Source organism: Neopelma chrysocephalum, unplaced genomic scaffold, assembly GCF_003984885.1.
Source record: "Neopelma chrysocephalum unplaced genomic scaffold, ASM398488v2 Primary Assembly neopelma1_45, whole genome shotgun sequence".
In the NCBI taxonomy this organism is placed as follows: domain Eukaryota; kingdom Metazoa; phylum Chordata; class Aves; order Passeriformes; family Pipridae; genus Neopelma; species Neopelma chrysocephalum.
The window spans coordinates 1,665,551-1,688,944 of record NW_020897704.1 but is presented as its reverse complement, the minus strand read 5'-3'; the positions used below and the strand labels follow the sequence as shown (position 1 = coordinate 1,688,944).

Genomic DNA, 23,394 nt, shown 5'->3' with positions numbered 1-23,394 from the left:
GAGGCAGGGGCAGGGGCAGGCCTTTGGGGGTTTTTTGAGAGTGTGAGTTCAACAGAGTTTTTTATCTTTGATTACTAGGATTTGGCAAAGAGGGAAAAGTATACTGGCTTATAGTGAAATAAGAAGAAACTAAGTAGACCAAAGAGATCTTAGAAGAAAATTAAAGTAGTACTGAGCAGAATGTTTTAGAGAAGGGATAAGAGGTAAAGGAGATTTAAAAGTTAAAAGGTAAATAAAAATAGAAACACTGAAGAATGCAAAAAGAAGAAAGACATTCTTGAATGATACTTGGTCATTTTGAGGAAAAGGCAAATTCTATTGAGAGGGGGTTTAGACATCAAATAGTTGGGCATGAAAGTGCACGCTCCCTAGAAGGCATCTCTCAGCTGCTCAAGGCAAGGGTTGGAAAGATAGACACAGACTTGTGGTTCATTTGGCAGATATGTTTGTAAAAATGTTGCTGTCTACCCTTCCATTCATTAATCTTGCCAGAGAATTATGAATAATTCCATGCAAAAGGAAAAAAGGTGTTTTGGGGTATTTTTTTTCTAACTGTTTAAGAAAACACACAACATAAGCCTCCTTTTTTCAGAATGCCCTTTATGAAGTGGGACATATGCAGTCCCAAGGAGCTCTCATTGCTTTCCCCAGCCATTCATATGGGGCTATATGGGCACTGCATATGTTTTGGAAATTGAAATATCAACAGAAATACTAGCAACAGTGCAAAATTGCCCAGACTAAGAATAGTAACAACAATGGTGTCTTGTGATTTCCTAAAAATAATACTGGAAAAATCTAGTTGCTTTTACGCTCTTTTTATTGGTAATTGTCACAGTATGCTAGGCTCTGACATGGAATAAATTGTGTCTGTTGTGCATGTGAAAGAAACCAAGTGTTTGGAGGAAAATAACACAAATGTTACAAATATAAGTAGTGCATGAAGGATGACATTTGCTCTCTTGTTAATGCTATGTTTGGGGTGTTTGGTAATGCAGAAGCTGATTTGGGAAACTTTTTTTTAAACAACTCATCAAAATTTGCTATGACTCTGATAGTTTCTTTGAAAGTCCAAGCAATCCGTAGGAGATGTAGAATTACAACCTGTCTGATATTTTTCTTTTTAAAAAAATATTCTGTTCACAAAGACAATTAATTAATGAGAACAGGGAAAGAATGCAGTAGAATTAGAGGGAAAAAGTGTGTATTGTTATCTCAAATGATATCATTCCTTAATCATATAGATAATTTAATTGTGTTCAATTTCTCGTAATGTAAAGTTCTCATAATGTAAAGTTTTGCACTCAAATAATTATGTCTCTAGCTGGCCATTTTTACACACATTTGCCTCATATACAATACAACCAGAGCAATTACTCATACAAACTGAGCATCCAGTTACATGCTTTTTGTTTGGAGAGGTATGTTTAAATCCCTTTGTAGGAGCCAGTAATCTATGCCAGTCACTTAGAGGGCACAGAAGGAACCTAATCCTCCCTCACTTCATGTGGGCCACCTGTCATACCAAGTGGCAGAGAGGCCATTTGAAGGACCCAGGGCTGACAGCAGTGCATAGCTCGCACAATGCCAGCCCTCTGGCTCCGCTCTTGTCTTTATGTGGAGATCAAAGGTATGAAAAGGGGCCTCACACATGTGCCAGCATTTGACTTATGGGGTCCTGTAGAGGCCAAAGAAGGAACTCTGCCTCCTACCAGGCAGATACACATGGGGACCTTCCAGATACCTCCATTTCCAAATATCACACTTGTACTCCATGGCCTCATTTAGCTGGTTTTAAGAAGGAAATGGCATTTTGTTGGAAATGAGCATTTGTCCATGTGTGGCCATACTGTGCCAGGCATTTTTGAGCAGATTTTCTTGAAGAATTCTGTTTAGAAATTAAGAGCACATAACAGTCATTAACCTCATGCTCAGGTCTCCTTCTGCCTTCCTCCTCCTTCTCCTGTGTATACCAAGACCTGGGAACTGGCCCTTCTGTTTTCAGATCTGTAAAAACAGGGTATTGCAGAATTGGAGGGAAAGCCCTGCAGCATCTCTTTTAAGTCAGCAGTATTTTTGAGATATCTCCTAAATGGTGATCAGAAGGATGACTGCTAATCAGTAGGAAAGCTAAAATAGCATAGTAAAATATCACTTTTTTTGGAGAAAAAACATATTTAAATACCCGATTTTGTCGTAGGAACTGTAGCATTTTGAAGACCTTTTGCACTACAGAATCAAAGTCCTGGTGCAGACACTTGCATGCCTATGTTGCCCTGTGAATGCAATGAAACTATATGTATATGAAGAGGTGTTTGCTTTTTGTGTAAATGCTTGCAGAATCACAGTTTAAGTTCTGCATGGCAGTTTTCAAAATACACACATTTCCTCTTTGCCAAGGTTGCTTTTTCTTCTACAAGAAAATGTTTTAGAAAGAGAGAAAATGCATTGTATTCTTCCATTTAGCTAATTTTTTTTTCATAACCATGTGAGATTAAAATATTACCTCTATAATAGACTGATTATACAAATGATGCACCTTCTTGCCTGGCTTATGTGTTTTGTTTTGAAAGAAATGAAGGGGGTGATGATCTTGCTGTGGGTACAAGTAGTTTTATTCCAAAAATATTTTAATGATATTTTAATTCTGTTATTCCAAAGCCCAACTGATGAGCCTTGCAGTATTTAGAGAAGAAATTTCAGGCAGTGAAATTTTCCAACATGCTCTTCATTTAGTGGTGGACACTGAATAGGGAACTCCTGTGTTCCTCACAATAGCCCCCTCCAGCTCATCACTTCTTTTCATTTCATTGTTACATCCACTCTGTAGTTAAAATAACTCCCTCCAGGATGCAGGGGAGGGGAAAGAGGTGGAGAGCAAACACAAAATGGGATGAAGTTTGTTATCGTATAGTTAGTCTCTAACATCTGCTCTCATCCTAGAAACATTAATGCTTTGGCAGGATAGCAACTTGGTAAAACTAGTTGGGTTTTTTTTTGGTAATACAAGTTTGTTTAACACCCTCTGATGCTAAGAAATGTTCTGTGACAATGCCAAAGTGAGAATAAACATAACTGAAGTATTATAAATGTCCATGATTTTTACTGAGGTTTATACCAAACTATTGCATTGCAAAATGCTGTGCAGAAACTGAGGTGTACCTTTCCTGTAGGAAAATGCCTAATATTAGTGGCAGCATTAAGCCTGTTGCAAACCTTTCAGCAGCAAAATATTTGAATGCCTAGAAACCAAGGCAATGCAGCATTACTTTTCACTAGGTGCTTCAGGCTAGTTTTGAAGTGGGAGCCGTCTATGTCAATGATAAAACAGCTTCTACAACATCTTGGAAACTGAAATAATGTATTTTAACATTTGCCTCCTTGTTAAATAGACATTATATAGTGTTTTCCTGTTAAAAGGGAGAAAGTTAAGCTGTTTCTTCTTTATCTGAATTTGTTGCTATGAAAAAGTGCCTGTCAATCAGGACCTACCTACCAGTGAATAGTAAAAGAGACAACCCGCACCTGTGGGATTAGGTGCAGCAGCAGGAAGTAAGAGCACTTGCAGTATATAATTAACAAGGATTTTTAAATTTTTTTTCCTAAACAGCATGTTCATCTTGCCAGGTTAACTAGTGATTAACCCTAAAAAAGAATGTGCTGAAGCCTACACCCTTGTTTAAACTCATTCACTCACCAGTGTATTCAGTTACTTGTGTAACCAGCGACAAAGTAACCCTATTTACAACTCTTAATTTCCTGGTATTTTATTTGATCTCTTTGTGTTTCCAGTTTCTCTATTCATCTCTTTGTCTGGTTCTCTTTCATTTTCAGATAGGCAAAACATCTTGTCTGCTATTCTGAACAAAACAAACTTACAATAACTTTCTATCTATCATAAAAAACCACCTTTTTTCTTGGGGAAATTTTCAGACAAAATATCTTTTTTTATACTTATCTGGATAAATATACCAGGTTAAATTCTTCTCTCAAAGATGTGCAAATAATTCTCATTAACTTCACCAGATATTCTGCCAAAGATTCAGATAAGAATTTTTTTTAATATTGAGTATAGATGTGGAGACTAGAATACTTTAGTCTTTCCAATATTAGTAATCAAATGCCCCCTGTGACAGTTATCTAAAATATATCTCAGTTTCCATTTGTTTGTCTTTTAAGGTACATGAAATTTCTTAATTGTTGTTTGTTTGTTTAACTCTACATAAACTTGGGGTTTTTTCTGATGTTTAATAATCCAATACAGAGCAGTAGAGGATCATGTAATCAGATTTTTCTAACTAATATAAAATTCCTATTAAAAAAAAAGTTAAAGCATTGTGTACGCAGCAATAAAGATGTTTTGATGCATATAATAGCTTTCTTTTCTTCTTGGAGAAAACAAATAAATTGAATGCATGCGATATGCATGCAATAATGAAGTATTTGATGTACTGTTGGTTCATTCGATGTTTAACGTATGCTTTGCCCACTATGAGCAAAGACAGTTAACCCGCAGTGATTTTGGTGAGGTTTTAAAACAGAGTCATACTTTGGAGTATTGATAATCTACCTTACCCAGACTTATTTCTATTGTAGACAGACAGTGTTTAAAAGGAAAATTAATTTTTTTCCACAGCAATTTCAAAGATAATTATCCTGCACACTTTAAAGAAGGATGAAGTGTTTTAAAGAACTGTAATTCTAATTGGTAAATGTCACCAGCTGTTGCAGTTACTCTTACTTGTGTGTATTCTTTTAATGATTACGCTCCTGTGCCACAAGCTACATGAAAATATATTCACTAGGTGTGAAATTCCCATATGTCATAGCTTCAAGACTAGGTAAACATCTCAAAGATAACGGGAGAGTTAATGCTGATGGGAAATGTTGTTATTTAGCTTTGGCTATCTGCAAGAAGAACATTTTTTATCAAACTTAGTAAAGAAAAAAATGCATGAATTGGAGAACCACTAGGTTTTAGCACCCAGATAAAGATTCATTAATACATTTGAATATATATCTCCGAGAACTACCATCAGCCTTTCATTTGTTAGATTATCTCCTTCGCCCACCTCTGGAGATTTCAAACTATTTTTCTATTACTCCTCTGAGTTAAAACTAGTCCAATTCCTGTAAATTGCCTATCAGGTTTTAGAAAATACATAAGGTTTCAACTGACTGTATTCTTTTGTACTATCACAAATGAGTATACTGAGGTAAAGTAGGGAGTCTTCTGTTTTAATTCTGCTTTACTTTGTGATTTGTCTAACTACAAAAACATTTCTGTCACGTTTTAATGAAGGCACATTTTTATGAATGAAGTCTATTGATTTCTGTCAACCAGGTTTTCTAACAGAAAACCGTTTTATCTGTTGAAATCTTACATTTTTATTTCTATGCTTCGGATTGAGATGTGTGATGCAGGTACAAATATAAATGGTCCTGCTTTCCTTTTAAGAGTTTCATGTAAGAATATATGTATGGGATAAGTTTTTGCAATGAGCTTTCAGTGCCCCTGGAATGACCAATCCAAATGTGCAGGAAACATTTCAGCTTTTCACTGTGAGTTTGAGAGATGCTACAAGTGTTAAACCAGGTCATCATTCCACATTTAACTGTTACTCTTAAAAAATGAAACTGCCATATATGTACATGTATAAATGAAAATCTTCTCATTTTGGAACATATTTCTATATATGTCTGTAGTAGATTTAGGAAAAATAGAGCTGAAGTTCATGATCCAGGAGGTTTCACTCACTACAGTTTTCAGGAGACAATGCTGTCATCTTATTACTGTAATAGGATGACAACAGTTTTTGGACAAGTTTTAGTATGGCCTTGTTGCACCTTTCCTTCCCTCTTGTGCTCAGACCTGTTCATATACATTGTAAAATATTACTCACAAGATAATAAGGAATGGGAAAAATGAGAAGTTATCACTTGCAGAGTAGAAAGGAAGGCTTAATATAAAATTATATATAAATATTTTAACTATATAAGCATGTTATGCATAAATGTCTTTAAAATATGCTCAGTTTTTACAGGGTTGTTCATATGCTGTTTTCAGACAATAACAGTTTCTGAGAAATAGAAATTACTTATGCCTTGGAATTCAGGGACTGGGTATAACTGCTTTTATCCTCCTTCCCTAGAACTGTTAATTATTCTGTACAGAGTAAGCTTCACAAAATCCAGATCCTTTATAAATAGCTTTGAGCTAAGGCTAACTATGAAGTGTTATAAAACTTAGCTTTCTTTTGCATACCCAGAACTTTATAAGCTATTATTTGGGAGCAAGTGATACTTTTACAAACTTACTCACATAGAAGGCATTTGTAGAAGACCTTCCAAAGTGCCTATGTGCAATCTTGGTTTCTGTTAGAAAAAGGTGAACTCCTTACCATCTCTGCATATGCTGCCAGTAAAGGGGATGTTGCAGGCTGTTAGGAGTGTTAGTGTGGAACAACTTTTTGTGGCTTCAGAGATCCAGAAGTCACAGCTGGGCAGGAGAGAGCAGTTTCAGCCATTGTTGTGGCGGTCCAGAGGTAGTATCACATGCACACAACATATCCTGGCCTGTCTCATGTTTGGGATTGTGGTATGAAAATTATGCCTAGTCTGCTGTTCATACAGAACATACAGTGGTACGAGAAGGGAAACATTTCAGTCCTTGCTCCTTCCTTAGCCATCCTCTGAGCTGATTGTGCCAGTGCAACAGTTTCCAAAAATAGTCAACCTTTTCATGCCATTGCTGTCAGAAGTGCTTGAACTTAGTTTGAATTACAGTTAGTTGAAGCTAACCTCAGAAACAAACTTCATCTGTACTTTGGAAGCAAATTGCAAGAAATCTGAGACAATAAAAAAGGAACTGACTCCTTTCTCTTTTAACCATTTTCTGAATGTGATAGCAGGATCTGGATCTCCACATTTAAGGTGGAGTAGCTATGAAAGCCTCACTAACAAAAAAGGGCAAAATGTCCAAGTTTGCCATTGATGTTACCAGAGCCAAGACTTCATTCCATTGCATATGGCAATGTAGATTTATGACTCAGAGCATCCATAAGTTAAAGCACAGAGAACTTTATTAATTGTGAACCCTCCTGAACTTGTTAACTAACCCAGAATTTATAGCAGATTTTGTAAATATAGTCTATACATGTGTGAACATTATGTCAGTTTTCATTACGTTGAAGTATAACTTCTTGCAAGTCTCAGTTGTTTAGGGACGTCTATCTTCCCCTTCCCACTACTTTCTCCCTTCACCTTATGTCTCCACAGAAACCAGGGATGGATCTTGCAGACACCTACATTATGTTTGTTCGACAAAACCAAGATATACTTCGAGAAAAGGTCAATGAGGAAATGTACATAGAGAAGTTATTCGATGTGAGTAACTACCCTTTCAACGTTTGCTGGTATCACTACTATATCATAAGGGATAAGCTGCACTTTGATAATATCCAACAAGTTCAGATATTCTCCCCTGTTGATAATTTTTTCTCTTGCTTTTTATTTACAAGCTTCAGCTGTCATGGGTGGCCTTTCTTTAAATATTTTCTGCATGAAACTTTTAAATGCTAGGAGGCAGAAGTAAAATTGTTAGAAGATTATTTGAAATAGTCATTTTTCCACTGTGAGTAGTCCAATTGTATTCCACCTTTTGATTTTGAATTTGTTAATGAAGAGAATTGGATTGGTGTGGATTGTGAATTCCATTGCAGACCTAATTTCCCTAAATTAAGAACTTGCACATATCACTCCCTGCTTGTATACAGAAAGAGGCCAGTTATGCCAGGTACATCTATGGGTTTGGCTGGTACTTTTGTGGAATGACTTTTAGCATTTTGTTTTATGGATTTTTAGTTTAAGACTTCTAATTTCTTAAAGTTGACCAAACGTTTATTGAATTGTCAAACTCGTTTTCAAAATTCTAATTTGACTTCTACAAGTTCAGAGTAATCCTCATTCTCAAGGAGCAAGCAGTAATTTCCTCAGGTTGATAGTAACTTCTGCAGCCTCCCTCCCTCCACTCATTCCTTTGCCTTAATCCCTCATCTTTTTGTTAGAAATGATCACATTTCAGTTCAGTCAAGTTCTGACCACTAATTTATGTCTACTATGTCCCTTTCTGAGTTGCCTGAAGGAGAAGCTATAGGCAGCAGAAACTGTATCTGCTGTATAAATTTAAAGCACTTCACATGTAAAATATATGTAAAATAAAATTTCTTTTACTATAAAGTTCGATAAATTTATGCAACAATTATCTCAGCCACTTACAGTTAGGTAGGAATTTGAACAGGGAAAGAAGTCATCTCTGGCATTGTGAAATGGAATTTATTACAAAACTAATTCTGGAACATAATACAGACTTTGAAATGTATGTATTTGTGTCATCTCCTAAGTATTTTAGAAAGCTTTATTGGCAGTTTCATTTAATTATGCAAGTTACAGCAAATGTTTTCATAACAGCAATTCACAGCCTTTACTGTGACACTACAGTTGTGGCAGTCACAGAAGGTCCCATAACATAGACTCTCAGCCATGGTATGTCATGTCAGTGTTTGTTGTTTGTTAGACTGGGTGGTCAAAATAAGACTTATCTCTCAGATTTTATATTTCCAGACAATCCCATGCAGCTTTACAAAAAAAAGTATCATCTGTTTTAATAAGCTAAGTGCTAATATGTGTGAAAAGAATGATTTTATAAAAGCTTTGATGCCCTGCAGGGGCATCAAAAATTATCATCCATCCAGCTGGCACCTTCACAAAGTACTAAAACCATATTAGCAACTTCTGCTTCAGTTTGCTTTTGCACTGAATCTGCAAGCATATGTTTCATTTTCAAGTTTCTATTTTTTTTGTTTTTCTTTGGGGTTATTTCTGCTTATGTTGTCATTTTCTGAATGTTAATAAAATTATCTGACTAAGGCCAAGTCTAACTCTCACTGGAGAGACACACTGACTTTTTTGAGGTAGTGGGATGGGATCAGGTCTCAGGCTATGTCCACAGCAGTGCACTGGCCAGGGACCAGGCACAGGCCTGAGAGCTAGCAAGGGATCATCCACACCAATAAGTCATCAGCACAGTTCCTGGTACGATTTTGGTTTAACACTAATCCAAAGACAGTGCTTCAGTACAGGTGGGTTAGCATGGGTTAAGGACCTCTTCCAAATTTCATTTCAGCAATTAAGCTTTTCAGCATAAGAAAACATCTGTATGGATCCAAGTTCTGATGTAGCACTTGCCTTTGAGATTGCAAACCCATTTCTGACCCCTTTTACTCAGTAGTATGCATTGTGTGCTGTCATGGCCAATGCTTGTATCTGTAAGAAAAGAAAAAGGATGTATGATATGTATTTTGTATGTCAAAAATCTATTTTTATCTTTATTTTTCTTAATGTAGGGTGGTATTACATTTCTGTATAACATCACTCTGGGAGATATAACATTGGACAGGTGCAGATAAAAGCATTAACAAATATGGAAGCTCATAGCATGCAGAAATTTAAAACAGTCATCTCACTCTGTAATTCACCTTTCCTGAGATTAATTCAGATTTAGGACATTATAACTGAGCAAGATTTTGTCCATGACTTTTAATAGGGTTTTTTAAAATTAATGATATAACAAAACCCACTGCTTATAAATTCAAATCCATCAAGTTATATTTCAATAGAAATAATAAGATATATTCATATTTTTATGTAAATATACCTCAAGCCGTTCAACTGGCTACAGTTGCTTTCCCCTTAAAACACATTCTATTAATATGAGCTAAGTAATCATCAGCCAAGTGTAAGAGCATAAGTGCATGTTCCTGTGCTTCATCCAGGGAAACACCTCATCCAGAAAAACAAAAAACCTGACTGTTTTATGTGCTAGAGGTGTTAGTTATAAATACAGACGACATCAGGCCTTGGACACTATTTTAAACCCAAAAAAATGTATAATTTCAAACTATTTATGCACAGATTTCATTGATTTGATTAGGGCTGCTATATGCTAACAGCTATTACAGTGACCAAGCAAACATCAAAGTTATATACCAAACAAAGATCATTTAAATTTAAGAATAGTATTGATACAAGTACAAATGTCTGCCAGTAGGTCACAATATGTTAAGGTTTGGAGTTGTAAAGTTGTTTATCTACCTGAGAAGCCTCAAACTAGGGAGAAGACAAAAAATACATAGTATTTTATGGTGGTGCTTGATAAGCCTAGAAAAGCACTGCCATGCTATACAAAATACAAAAATCAGGAGAATGGAATTTAAGTTTGTGATATGAATCCTTACATATGAGAGAGGTTCAAATTCCAGCGGACTTTGAAAGAAGACTGGGCTGATAGTTTTTTATGCACCATTTTTAAACCATTTAAATCCTGTGCTTCAGTACACCTGCTGATCATGCAGTGGAAGCAAGGTGGTGGTTCTTTTTCCTTTCTTTCCTCTGACAAACTCAACTTCTGTGTGCATTTTATTATTACCTCCTCCAGAAGGCCTATAGACAGCAGGTAGAGCAATATGTCTGGCTGCTCCTGGTAGCACTGGTCTCTCCCAGACGAACATCTTCTTGTTCTCATAACTAGTTAACAGGTTTGAAGTCACAAAGATTTTTCACTTGGTCAGTTTGTCAGAGACACTCACGAATTTTTGTCTTCATTTGCAGTCTGGAACATGGTCTTCTTCCTAAAATCAGCTGGGAATTTTTCCTGTCAAATTCCTCCTGTTATAGAGGCTCAGGTCATTTTTTTCCTACTCTCATGCAGTAACAGTTTCTAGTTGAGGGGGGTGGAGGGGAGGTGTTTCTTTGTTTTTAGGATCACATTTCTTAAAGAGCACTAATGTTTTGTAATATGTTGCACATGAGGATGCTCTGCAGTAGCTCTGAGTTAATGCTTTAGAAACAAAATTGTACTTAATCTTTTTTTTTAACAGTTTGAAAAATACTTATTTTCAGAACAGGCTGTAAAAGTAGAAGCTGGTGAATAGCAAAATTAAGTATTTAGAATAGAATTACACAAACCTAGAATAAATAGAAAATATTACTAATTATTATTAAGGCCTCTCTTATTTATAAAGATAATCTCTTTGATGGATGATGTAAGAGCATCTGTGCAGCCTATCAAAGAACAGTGCTGTATATCTGATCACAAAATTAACAGATTCAAAAAATATCCAACTATGAAATTCCTGTGGGGTCTGGTTGTACCCTCTCAAAATCAATTGGAGTTTTACCATTAACCTTAATAAATGTGGTGCTGTGTCCATAAACATGCTGGGTTATCCTCACTGACTAGACTTAGATTCATGTTTCTACTAGAATTTTTAAAATGGGACCAATAAATCTTGAACTCCTGAGCAAATTTACATTAGACTTCTAAATTAAAAACTATTTCCTTTAAAATTAAATTGGATTTTGATAACAAACCACTTGGAAAAGCATTTTTTTCATTTTGCATAAAGCTGTTTAAAACATTGATGCAATACTTACTTTCTGTAATGATGTGCAGTTCCTAAGTGCCACTTGGTTAGATTCTCACTTTCTTGTACCTGTGAATTGCACGTGAAGTATGGATATTCTTGTTGGAACACAGAAAAAAATAATTTCAGACATTTTTGCTTCAAATTCCTTCTTGGTGTATTTGCCATTAGGAGCATTATCTTATAGTTTATATTTGTGTTGCGCCTGTTGTGGAAAACTTATAGTGTTAACAGATGTATGATTCCAGTTTTATTAAGACTATATATGCAATGAAACCTTTATGCAAAAACTGATTGCTGCTCTAAGAAATAAAGAATGGTTGAAAAGAACAGCTTTAATGCATCAGTGTTTAGTCATTGATATAACTGAAAGGTTTTCCAATTTTTAGGCTTTAATTTCTGGGAAACCTCTTCCCAGGTGTACCATAAAGACATAAAATATTCAGAGTGTGAGCAGGTATTGTTCCTGATTGCCTACCTCTTCTGGGTGCTAAACTGGTGTGGTGTGACAGAGTATTCCTGTTGACTTCACAGGGACTGCTCATGCAGGAGAATGTCCTGGGGGCTTTGGCCTCAGTGCATGGTAACAATTCAACAAGCACTGTAAGAGATGTAAATGGCAGGGAACTCATACGACTTTCTTTGGAGCGCAGAAAGACTGAATGTCCTTATGAGCAATATAAATAATTAGGCACTCCAGATTTTACATAGCTGGTTTTGGCTTTTGTATTTCAAAAGTTCAGATGTAATGCAATATTCTTTTTCTGTTGTAAAACTGCTTGTATTTTGTCTGGAATGTTAATTAAGTGGTAGTGGTTTTCCCATATCAAAACCACTATTTTCCTTTTCCATTAGTAGCAGGGATGGATGATTTAAGTTCAATTATGTACTTGATCTTATTTGAGGTCTTCATTATTCTCCAAAGATTATTATGTCATGTACTTTGCTCTGTGGATAACTGGAGATATGAAGTACTCATCTGATTAATTTCTGTTTGTTGTCATATCTGCAAGTACATATTTAGTACATGCTTTATTCAATTGCATAATTTCTATAGGTTTTCTGACCTTTTACAAAACAAAATATGTTTAAAAATGTGCAAATGCTTCTCCCTGGCAAGTGAGTTAATCTTCAGCTGCTGCTACACAGCTAAGAGGAACACATAATTTAAATGTGAGTTTTCTGTAGTAACAACTCCTTGTGCCATTCATGCCTACCTCAAAAGCACCATTGCTGTAGTATTTAGTATTCAGCAATGTTTTTCTAGAAAACCTTAACTGTGATTTTTTTTTCCTTATTCTCAAATTACTTCCTGTCATGGTAATTTTAATAAGTAATCTTCACTTTTGCTGTTATGTAATTATTTGCAAGTGTGTGATTTGACAAAAGGTCTATTTGGTTAAAGGCCACATTTGAATCAAAAGCTGTGTTTGTATTAACCTCTGAGAAACATGAGAGGACCGTGCCTAATTACTTAAAAAAAGACTCAACAAAAATGGATTGTAGCTTGTTGATCTTCTTATTTCTTTGATAACTCAGAATAATCTTCAAGAAATATGTGGGCTTCTTTCTCAGATTCTTGAAATTTGATCACAGTGCAAAATTGTCCTTTGGCACAAACCCAGAAATACACATCTTTGCATGATGCACCTGGACATATGTGGCAGGTCTGGTAGAATCAGCTAATTAACAACACAGGCTTAAACAGGCACCTCATCTGGCAGTGTAGTTAGTTGCCTGATGGTGCTCAGCAGGATTTGGTAGTGCTTTTTATTTTTCTGTCCTAATGGTCTGCTGCCCACCTAATTTTGCCTTATTGTCAGCCACTACTTACCGCAGCTTGAGGCCCTCCCAGGAGGCTAAATTATTATCAAAGGATTAGGGAGATGTAGCCTTGCAGCTCTGACATTTCTGATTACTTGTCTATGCCAGAACAGTAATTAGCTGTGACTAATTAAGAAAAATGTTCCTGCCATAGAAAACCATTTAAAAGAACTGAGAAGTAGAAAAGCAATTGAAAAGCTGAGCAGTGCTCAGATTTGCTGATGCTCTTTAGATTTTCACCAAAGTCTTAACTCACCTTTAATTATGTCTCATATTTTATAGGGAAAATAGAAAGTTCCTGATATGAGAACCTCTGCAGTTTTCTCATGATCTAATAGCATTCTCGTAATTATGGAACAGTTTGTTGTGCCTTTTGGTAAAAGAATTTTAAAGAAAACTGCAGGCAGTGTCACCAAATGTGGATTGAAAAAGTGAATTATATTAACATGCTCAAATATAGGAAACTCTTCTGCAAGACTGAAGCAACACCTTGCAAATTTACTATTCAAAGTATTTTCAAAGTTCACTAAATTTTTCCTGATGTTTCCAAGTAGGATCACCTCATTTTTTGAGATAGCAATATCTGCAAAAGTACAGCAGTTCATTTGAAATCTGAAAAATGTAACCTCCATCTGATTTCATATAGTGTAGAAGTTTTCTTTGATATTTTTTTCTGGATTATGCTGAGGAAAAAGAGTGCCTGCTCTTGGAGGGTGCTGATTACGCTGCTGTGAATCCAGCAAAGCTCAGTACTGTTGAAATCACTAGGACCACAATACACTTAAAGCAAAGCATCTGCTTCAGAGATTGCTGCTTCAGGATCAGAATATTCATCACTTTGTAAGCTGTTTTAGACTGTAGCTGATAGTGTTTTCTCTAGAGAAAACCATAACACAATGACTGGATTTGTATGGTTTTAATATGATACATGTCTTTACGTGTCTTCATTTTTATGCCATTTTTAGTTTCTGAATTTCCATCTTGTTGGGTACCACACAACCCAAAAAGATATAAAAATGGTTTTCTCAAGACATTAAATATCCCAGAGCCCAGTCTGCATTTAGTATTCATGGAATGGATGTCTGACACCTTTTTCACACCAATTCAGTCACATTATTTAAATTTTCCCAGCAGGGGAGTAAGAAACTTTGAAATAGATATTCTGATATTTTACTGAAAGAGCTCTTTGGGTATAAAAGGGAAATAGAAAATTATTTTTTAGGGCGCTAAAACTCATATCCCAGAATTCAGGATTCCTTATACTGTCCTACCCCCTAATTTCCCTGACTTGTGTGAGAAGCTCACTTTTCTGGAAAGAACAAAAAACAATGTACAAATTGATCTTAAAAAGCAATTTTAAATGTGCATCATGAGTCAAAAGAGGAAAAAATGTGGAAAAAATCCCAAACTTAAGATTTTGAAGCCCATCTTACTTTTTTTCCTGAGTGACAGAATTTTATCAATTGAGTGGAACTATGGGGGGGTTTTGCTTGTTTGTTTGTGGAGGGGCTATAACACTGAAAGCTTCCAGGACAGTTTCCTCATTGATGTTTCTGGTATATACTGTTCATTCATTTATTAACTTAGTTAAATGCATCTATCCATCACTCATGGTATCCATTCACTAAAAACAATAACAATTCTATCAATTAAAAGAGAACTCCTTCCAGCATCCAGGCACAATCTCATCCTTTAGCCTTTTTATCCTGCTAGGCACAAAGTAGCAGCATCTCATTCCAAGCACTGCACTTTTTTTCTTATCTAGATGGCTTGAAATGTGTCTAGCAACTTAATAGAATCAATTGAGCGTGGACAACTATAAAAATATAAAATAGCACTGAAACTTTAGATGAGTCTGTCAGTAAGTGTTAACTGTGGCTGCAGCTTTCACATTCTACACAGTCAAGAGAAATCAATAAGGATTGTACCATTTATATTGTCTTACCTAATGTTTGTTCACCATGAAGTGCCAGGCACAAGCACCATCTAGGGAATATTGATTTCTTGATGTACTGTAATTCACACATGTATAAACAGCAGGAGAACCTTGTGGCTTCTCAAACCTTACTTGTGGGTTTGATATTTATACTTGTATTTCATTTGGGTCAAGCTTAGTTGGAAAAGGAAAATAAAACTCTGCATTAAGTGTTCACAAATAGACACACAACCACACTGTTGATCATATTACAAGAAAAATAGTGCCAGAAAGCATGAAAGTAACCTAGTTTTGCTGTAATGAGTCAGGCATAACAGAGATTGCTGTGTTGCAAATCAAAATAGTACCAGGTGAGGATGCTGCAGAGAGCTCTGACACAGATTTGTCAGTGGAAAGAGCTTCTTCACCTGTTTGCTCATAGGGGAGCTGAAGCTTTAGTGCTGATTTAAATGTGCAGAAGTGTTGGACTATGATTTCTTTTACATAATTTTCAGGTGTTTCGTTGTATGTTTTCTCACTTTGCATTGACTGTCCTTTGTATTAGACTGTACTAAATGTTTATACAATGTACAAGAAAAAAAAGTACAAGTACTGCATAGAAAAATCAGCTCAAAAAAAAGCCCCCAACACAGCTGTAAAATCTGCATAGCTGGAAGAGTGTACACAGGTGACAAGGATGGAAAGGAGCAAACCAGGCACCTGCCCAGTCCAAGGACACTTTGTCCAAAGAGATGAGGGGAGGAGAAAAGGAAGAGAGAGGCAGGAGGCTGGACCTGTGCTCCACATTAGAGCTGCTTGGTGTAGTGCCCAATCGATGCAATGTAAGAGAGGAGTAACTCCACCAGGGTGCATCTCCCTGTCAGCTTCACAGCTGCATCCAGCCCTGTCATGTGCCACTGCAATAACATACAGAGTGAATGGATGATGAGTCAAGATTGCTGAGGTGAAAAGAAATTAGTTGTCTGTAAATATTCACCCACAGGAACTCAGGATGATTTAATACTATAATAAAAATAAGTACTTGACCTCATTCCACAGGGAGCAGGGAGTCTAAGTAGAAGACTCTAGGAGAAGAACTACTAAGCTGAGTGTAAAAGCTACAGCACAGATGTTAATCCAACTTCAGTCTACCTCACTTTTGGTACATGGTACCAAGATGGAGAATATTCCCACTTTCAGGGAGGGACGCAGCTAACAAGAGTTCTCCTCCTGTGGTCTCTTTGACGATGCCTCAGTCCAGGGACTCCCCAGTAAGTTCTAGATGAGCGGGCAAAAGTCAGTGCTCAATTACATACCTTACAGGCAGAGTGAACCCAGACCTTTAACCTTACTAATGAGGGCCATGAAGGTGATCTGAGGGTTGGAGCACTGCTCCTGTGAAGACAGGCTCAGAGAGCTGGGGTTGTTCAGCCTGGAGAAGAAAAGGCTCTGGGGAGACCTTAGAGTAGCCTTCTAGTATATTAAGGACTATAAAAAGGGTTTATAAAAAGGAGGGAGGGGAACTTTTTATATGGGCAGGTAGTGACAGGACAAGGGGCAATGGTTTTAAACTGAAAGAGAGCAGGTTTAGATTAGATGTAAGGAAGAAAGTCTTTACTCAGAGGGTGGTGAAGCAGTGGAACAGGTTGCCCAGAGAGGCTGTAGATGCACCATCCCTGAAAGTGTTGGAGGTCATGTTGGATAGGGCCCTGAGCAACCTGGTCTAGTGAGTGGCATCCCTTCCTGTGGCAGGAGGGTTGGAACTACATGATCTTCAAGGCCCCTTCCAACTCAAACCATTCTATGATTCTGTGATTCTATAATGTTAGGCATGCACTTAGGAAGACTGCTTAGTATTTGTATAGCAAAGTGCATTTGTAGGTTTTTTAAAACTAGAGCCTGATAGAAAGAGACAAGTGTTATAATGAGTAACAACTTGGTCATTTCACATTATGTTAATTTATTTATTTTAAGGATCCAAGCTGGCTTTAATTTCAAGGTCACTCAAGTGATGTTCCTCATTCTGTGCCTTTGAGGATGTTTGCAGATATACCCAAATTGCAACACAATGCACAGTGTAGCAAGACTGACAGTGTTTGCTCCAGAGAGTTTTAGCACCAGAATAACCTACTGAAGTACTGTTAACAGACGCAGTGCATATCCAGAGTAGAGTAGATAAACTGTTTGTGCTGTTAGTCTCTCGCAGTCATGGTTATCATATGAGTACCTAGTATTTAAATTGAGAACAGTAACATTACATATATCCAGATATGGAAGGAAGTTAGATGTGTCTGTTTTTTCAAACTTTCAGTTTCTCACCTCATCTGCCATATGTAAAGAAGCCAGAAAAAAATGAGGGTCACAAACATTAGAAAGTAGTATAAATATTGTAAATAAATATTGTAAATTGCTGTTCCTCAACCAATATGCAATACAGGGAGAGATGAGTACTGTATATTTTGTGTTAAAAGTGTTTATTTATTTGTAGAGTAGCAGCAGTTCCATAGCAACTAGCCAGCTTCTAATTATAAGCATAAAATATGAAAAAATTACTTTCCTCCTAAAAGATAAGTTTTTCATGTTAGGTGTTCTTTGTTAGTTCAGAACTATATCCTTTTTGCCTAGGAGTTTCAAAGATGCTTAATATGCTTTTAAATGAACCTTGTTTTTTCTTTTATTCTCATTACTAATTTCTGAAAACTAGTTTTGTTTCCTTATGTCACCAAAATATCCCATCCAACAACTGTTCACTGGTTTGTCATCATGAGTCTTGCTGAACAAGGTCTCTCTGTCAAGATTTGGTTTCCTTTTTCTGTTGAGCTCCTTTCCCTTTTCCTCTGATTGCTTTGAGAGTGGCAGTGGGATTCCCTCATTCAAATATGCAAGGAAGGGACTGACTAGAGACTAAAGTATGTGTTCTTAAAAAAAAACCAAAATGCTTTATGAGCTTCCTGGGAGGCTGGAGTAATGGCACCAAAAAAAAAAGCAGAAGAAAATTAAAAGAAGAGTTCCACTGGAAGAAAGAAAAACTTTCTACCTTGGCCAAGCAGGGTGCAAGAGGCAAGTTCCTAAATCTGCTACAATCAGATTTAAAAAAAAAAAGTGAAGGAGGGGGGAATAAAAAAAAAATTGGGGGAGGGGGGGATAAAAAAAAATTTGGGGGAGAACCCCAAACAGAGCTTGTAATTTTGTATTACTAAACTAAAGAAATCTTGGTCCTGAGCCCTGTTTCAGAAGAAATATGAATGCTGAAGCACACGGTTGTGTCTTATTCCTTTCTCACTTCTCCTTTCCTTGTGCATATACCTGTAGTTTAGGCTGTCAACATTTTGCACATTCCCGAGACAAAGTTCAAAACTTGACTTAGCATTTCAGGCCTTGGTGAGGAAGCATAACACAGAAGCTGGATGAAAGCCTGAGACATTTCCAGGAAGATGCCTAGATAAATGGTGCTGAGTATTAGAAGTGTAAGACACTGGTGGGGTGAAAGAGGAATGTGTCATGGGATCTGTGCGAAGCAGGAACACATAAAGGAACACAGGGCTCAGGAGCATTACAGCAGAAATGCTCCTGAAACAGCAACGGGAGGATTTCTGGACAGGTCCTTGAATGAAAATGTGGAAGGGGACTGAAGGCTTCATTTGTTTGTACTGCCTGCTAACCCCATGGTTCCAACAAGGCTAATTCTGTGGATTTTTCACCTATGCTTAGTTTAATCTTGATTTCTTTCAGTTTATCTTAAATGGCAATTCCTAGGGGGAAAAAAAGTGCAGAAGGAATAAATATAATGGCATCATGGTGATGCCCAGAACCAGTAGTATTCTTGAACCTTGTGAACATTTAATAAAATGCATAAGAGCGCTTCCAAAATCTTTCAGGTCTGATATCTCCCTGTTAAAGGATTTGTACTATTACTGGATGAAAGCTAAAGTATATTAATAGTTTTAATAGTTATATTGATGTTATTTTATATGTTTTAAATAACAATAGGAGTAATGTGTTATTTGGAAATATACATTAAGTGAATGCGTAGGTGAAGCACTGCTTGGTCAGTGCCTATAAAAAGGATCTATAATTCTAAGTCTTGGCACAGTTGTCATATGAGCTGTTTCCCCCATAGTCACTTTTTCTTCATTCATAGCAGTGCTTTGAATGAAAAGGTGCAGAAATTTTTCAAGTTTCAGGGAAATAATACAAACTTCTTTGATGCCTTATACAAAGACTGCGGTCACAAAAAACCAAAACAAACAAAACCAAACAAACAAAACCACCAAAAAAATCACACACACAAAAAAAAAAACTTCCCAGAAAAACAGCCAGCAGCATTTTAATAGCTGTAAGAATACCCAGGCTACAAGTGTACTTGAAAATTTTGTTCCATCTGAAGATGGTATAATTTCTATTTCTACAGTCAGAGGCCAGCTAACTGACCATTTCTTCCAGCTGCATCTAAATGGCACTACTGTAGAAGCACATTTCAATAACACAGAAATCTCTGTTGATTCAGAAAAATAAATGACAAGACACACATGCACCAAAAACAAACAAACAAACAACAACAACAACAACAAAAACATCTTTGCATGGACTGCCCATGATCTGAATTCTGGATTTTGGTGAGAATATTTTTTCAGGACTGGCACTGTAAAATTGGGTTCTCAGAGTCAAATCTAGCTCAACATTTTCTGTTGTGGCATTGTGAGTCTAGGTAAATTAAGAAACCACATCCTTGTGGTGTTGGATAATGTGTCACTTTCGAAAGGCAGTGGCTGTCACCATGAAGCCATGTGGAGCTGACAGTGGGATGGGAAAGCTCTTGTGAGAAAGCTTTCTCTTCTCTCAGGTTTCCCAGCTTCTGTTCCTTAATTTTCCTGGTCACTGATACAGTTTTTCTTATAGGAAATGTGACTGGAAGTGCCTCACAGACTGGTGCACATGTACGACCAGTGCAATCTAGAAAAGAAAAGTCACTGGAGAGATTAGTTTCTCCCAGGAAAGTGGTGGGAGGGGAGTACATCACTAATTATCAAGTTCTGGTCTCCTTCCTTTAGAAGAAATTAGTATTTTAACCAGTTCATAAATTGTCCATGTCAAGAATCAGAACTGTTAATCTGGGAAGAGAGAGCAAACAAAATTTCTACGTGTTGATACACTGAATTTTCTGTTTACATCTACCTACAGTAACTTCAGTCTTCAAAGGTTTCTCAGGCTCTCCTAATCAAAAGGATACCTAAAGCTGAGGGAAAAGCATAAACATCTTATGCGAGGCTGCTTCATTTTTGCTTTAGTTTGCAACTAAATATTTTCATTTCTGAAAAAAATATATTTTGAATGTTAATTAGGTCTTTTGATTTCACATTTTGGTGTTCCTGTATATACATACCTTCTGATGTATCATGGTGGCCCACAGGCCAAGAAATCCTTCCCCGAGTTTGTGGAGGGTTTTATTCAATGTTACCAAGGCTTTCCAGCCTTCAGAAGAGTGTATGAACTCATCATTGCTCAGGTAAAAATCCTCATTTAAGTGGGTGATGTCTATACCTAAACTTTACATACAGCTATGCCTTCTAAACTTCAGGGTATTTTCAAAGACACTACAAATGACACTTGTTTTCCTCAACATTCAGCAAAGGAAGTCAGTATCATTATTCATATTTTACAAAGAGGGAAATAAATTATGAAACTGAAATCAGGACTTTTTTTCCAACTTTTGATGTTTGTGTTTTTAAGGAAAAACTTATGCATTCTTTCACCATTTAACATTTTTTTAAAATGGTCTATAAGTTCCTTGGCACACTACTAGTGCTAGCTATCAAAATCTTGAAACAATAGAATAGATTGCCTTTTAATAAAAACTATGCATTTTAGCACCTAAATTTTAACATGCTCATGTTATTTCTTATTTTAGCTCATCATTATTTTCTCAGTTTAGCTTATGCTGCATTTGGAATACAATGTCTTCAGTGAGAAGTTTACTTTTTGTTATTGTTTGTGGTAGGGCAAGTAAAGCTGAAGGAAATAAAAACATCCCATTGTCATCTGAGTGACTAAATTCCTGATCAACAGCAAGAAAAAGGCTCCCATTGGAAGATAAAATGCAGTTCCTAGAAAAACTGTCATATTATTCTGCCATATTCAGCACAAAAAGCATTTTGAGGGTGTCCATTTATCAAGAGCAGTCAAAGTATAGAAACTCAACAGGGTCTTATGTCTCAGACGTTAGGGATACCAGCCCTAGAAGGACTAAACCATTGTGTATTGCTATGTATTGAGCCTCCTTCCAGGTGGCAAACAGCTGCACCTTTTTATAAAACTTCAAAAATAAATCTGAAGTGCTTGCTTCCAGCCAATAAGTGTTATATTTAATTGAACCGTTCTGCGAATGTTATAGCTCAGGCACCCAGAAAGACAGTGAATATTTAGTATATTTGTTTTGTATTTCCACCGGTCAACAGAATAATGAAATTCCTGAACTACTTCTCTTTAACTTGCCTGAAGAAAGCACGGTATGTTGCTAAATCGCTTTTCACTGGCCCTGCCGAGAAACAACTTTAATCCTTGTTAGAAAATTGCAGAGTCTGGGCCTGACAAAGAGCTCATGCCTGGTGCATTGTGAGTGCTGGGAGCGGGGCGAGGGGAGCCCTTTACAGCTGCGTGCCACCAGCCTGCCTGAGCTGGACTATTTAGGCGAGGAGGTTTGTCAATTCCTCCCGACAATAGAGCGAGTTTTTCAGCGCCTGTAGCTGCGCCGAGCCCCGTTGGGGATCAATGCTGGCCATTCAAGCTGCACCCTCTTTCATTGCTTTGGTTTGTTAATTTAAGACTAAAGGTCCGCTGAGGGGGTTTAGGGTGTTTAAGAAAGCTGATGAACTGTTTAAGAAATCTGATGAACTGAGAGCGTTTATAGCCCTGGTGTGGCAACTATTGGCACTGAGGGAGCTATGTCCTTGTTGACCCTCTTGTTATTAAAAATGCACAAGTGCTGCGCTTCTCAATATTTCAACACTCTTTCATTGTCAATACCACCTTCTGAGCCCTTCAGCTTGTTGCTTGCTCTAAAGATCTTCTTAGATTGGGTTTGAAAACTTCACCTTAAACACTAGATTAGACTGATGTTCTGTTTTCCGTGCTCCTGTTGATTTGTTGAACCTTCCCAGGGCTGGAAAGCAAGTAGCAGCTTGATGGGGAGACGGGCTGCTAATATGATTTACCAGTGTACAGTCATGCACAATAAGTGTGAATAAATACAAGGGTCTCACAGAGTCAACCCTAGCCTTTCCTTTTCTCTTACTTTTTACTTTAAAAGAGTATCTCAGGAAAATGAAGTGAGTAATGCATGCCCTTACAGGAGCTGGATGAGCTATGAATAAGAAGAGAAGGGGAAATAGCGAGGCAAACGTTTTTCTTAATGTGGTTGGCTGCTGTTACGTGTCGATTTGGAAAAAATGTATAATAAACACTTACTGCTTTACTCTTACATAGAACACAGCAAAGAATGTGGCACTAGTACCATATAATGAACATCGGCAAGAGGCGTATTGTCCTTTCACTTCTATTGTTACTAGTGGGAAATTAACTGGTTTCTTAAAACCAGTTAGAAGGGATTGTTGTTGTTGTTGTTGTTATTTTTTTTTAACTGTGTGATCTCAGGATAATTATCTAATCACTGAAGTTTCTGAGCTTGCAACAGATTCCCATAAGTCTTAAGAAGATCCATCCCTGCCTCTATAATGTGATCATAGTTGTCAAAATACGTAGCCTTGGATTCTACCTCTGAGAGGAATTTGCAGTGCTGTGCTTCTTAAAAGACTCCAAAAGAAGTGATAGGAAAATATTTACTCTTCATGTTATAAAGTCCAGATTTATATTTATGCAGCTTCAGCCAATACCAAGTCCTCAAAACTAATGGGTATAAGACCAATACTTACCAGGAATCCTACCCACAAGTACCTCTGGAGGGACTCTAAAAATATACTGGATGTGATTTTTATTAAAAATACTGTGACAAATCAAAATAATAATACATTTTTTTCTAATAAAATAGCAGTCATGTTTTTTCTGGACAAACTATGTTGATGGAAGAGCAAGTACTGTGGTATCATTTCACAGTCACCACATTAAACATTTCTACTGAAAGCTTAATGCATCAAAACTAGGCAGGAAAACATATTA

At 36.8% G+C, this 23,394-nt stretch overlaps 1 protein-coding gene and 1 long non-coding RNA gene across 23 annotated transcripts in view; one reads left to right on the top strand and one right to left on the bottom strand.

Annotated features, from left to right (window-relative positions):
• LOC113965572 overlaps positions 1-23,394 on the bottom strand; it is a 36,039-nt gene that overhangs the window by 1,527 nt on the left and 11,118 nt on the right. The window contains exon 3 of the long non-coding RNA XR_003533575.1: positions 11,494-11,552. This is a non-coding gene — a long non-coding RNA (uncharacterized LOC113965572). The remainder of the gene's footprint in view (positions 1-11,493; positions 11,553-23,394) is intronic.
• Positions 1-23,394, top strand: part of CADPS2 (calcium dependent secretion activator 2) — a 294,545-nt gene that overhangs the window by 264,071 nt on the left and 7,080 nt on the right. For all 22 annotated transcript variants that reach the window (XM_027679163.1, XM_027679152.1, XM_027679160.1 and 19 more), the window contains one exon: positions 7,279-7,386. In XM_027679163.1, coding sequence (XP_027534964.1) covers positions 7,279-7,386 — 108 coding nt within the window. The remainder of the gene's footprint in view (positions 1-7,278; positions 7,387-23,394) is intronic.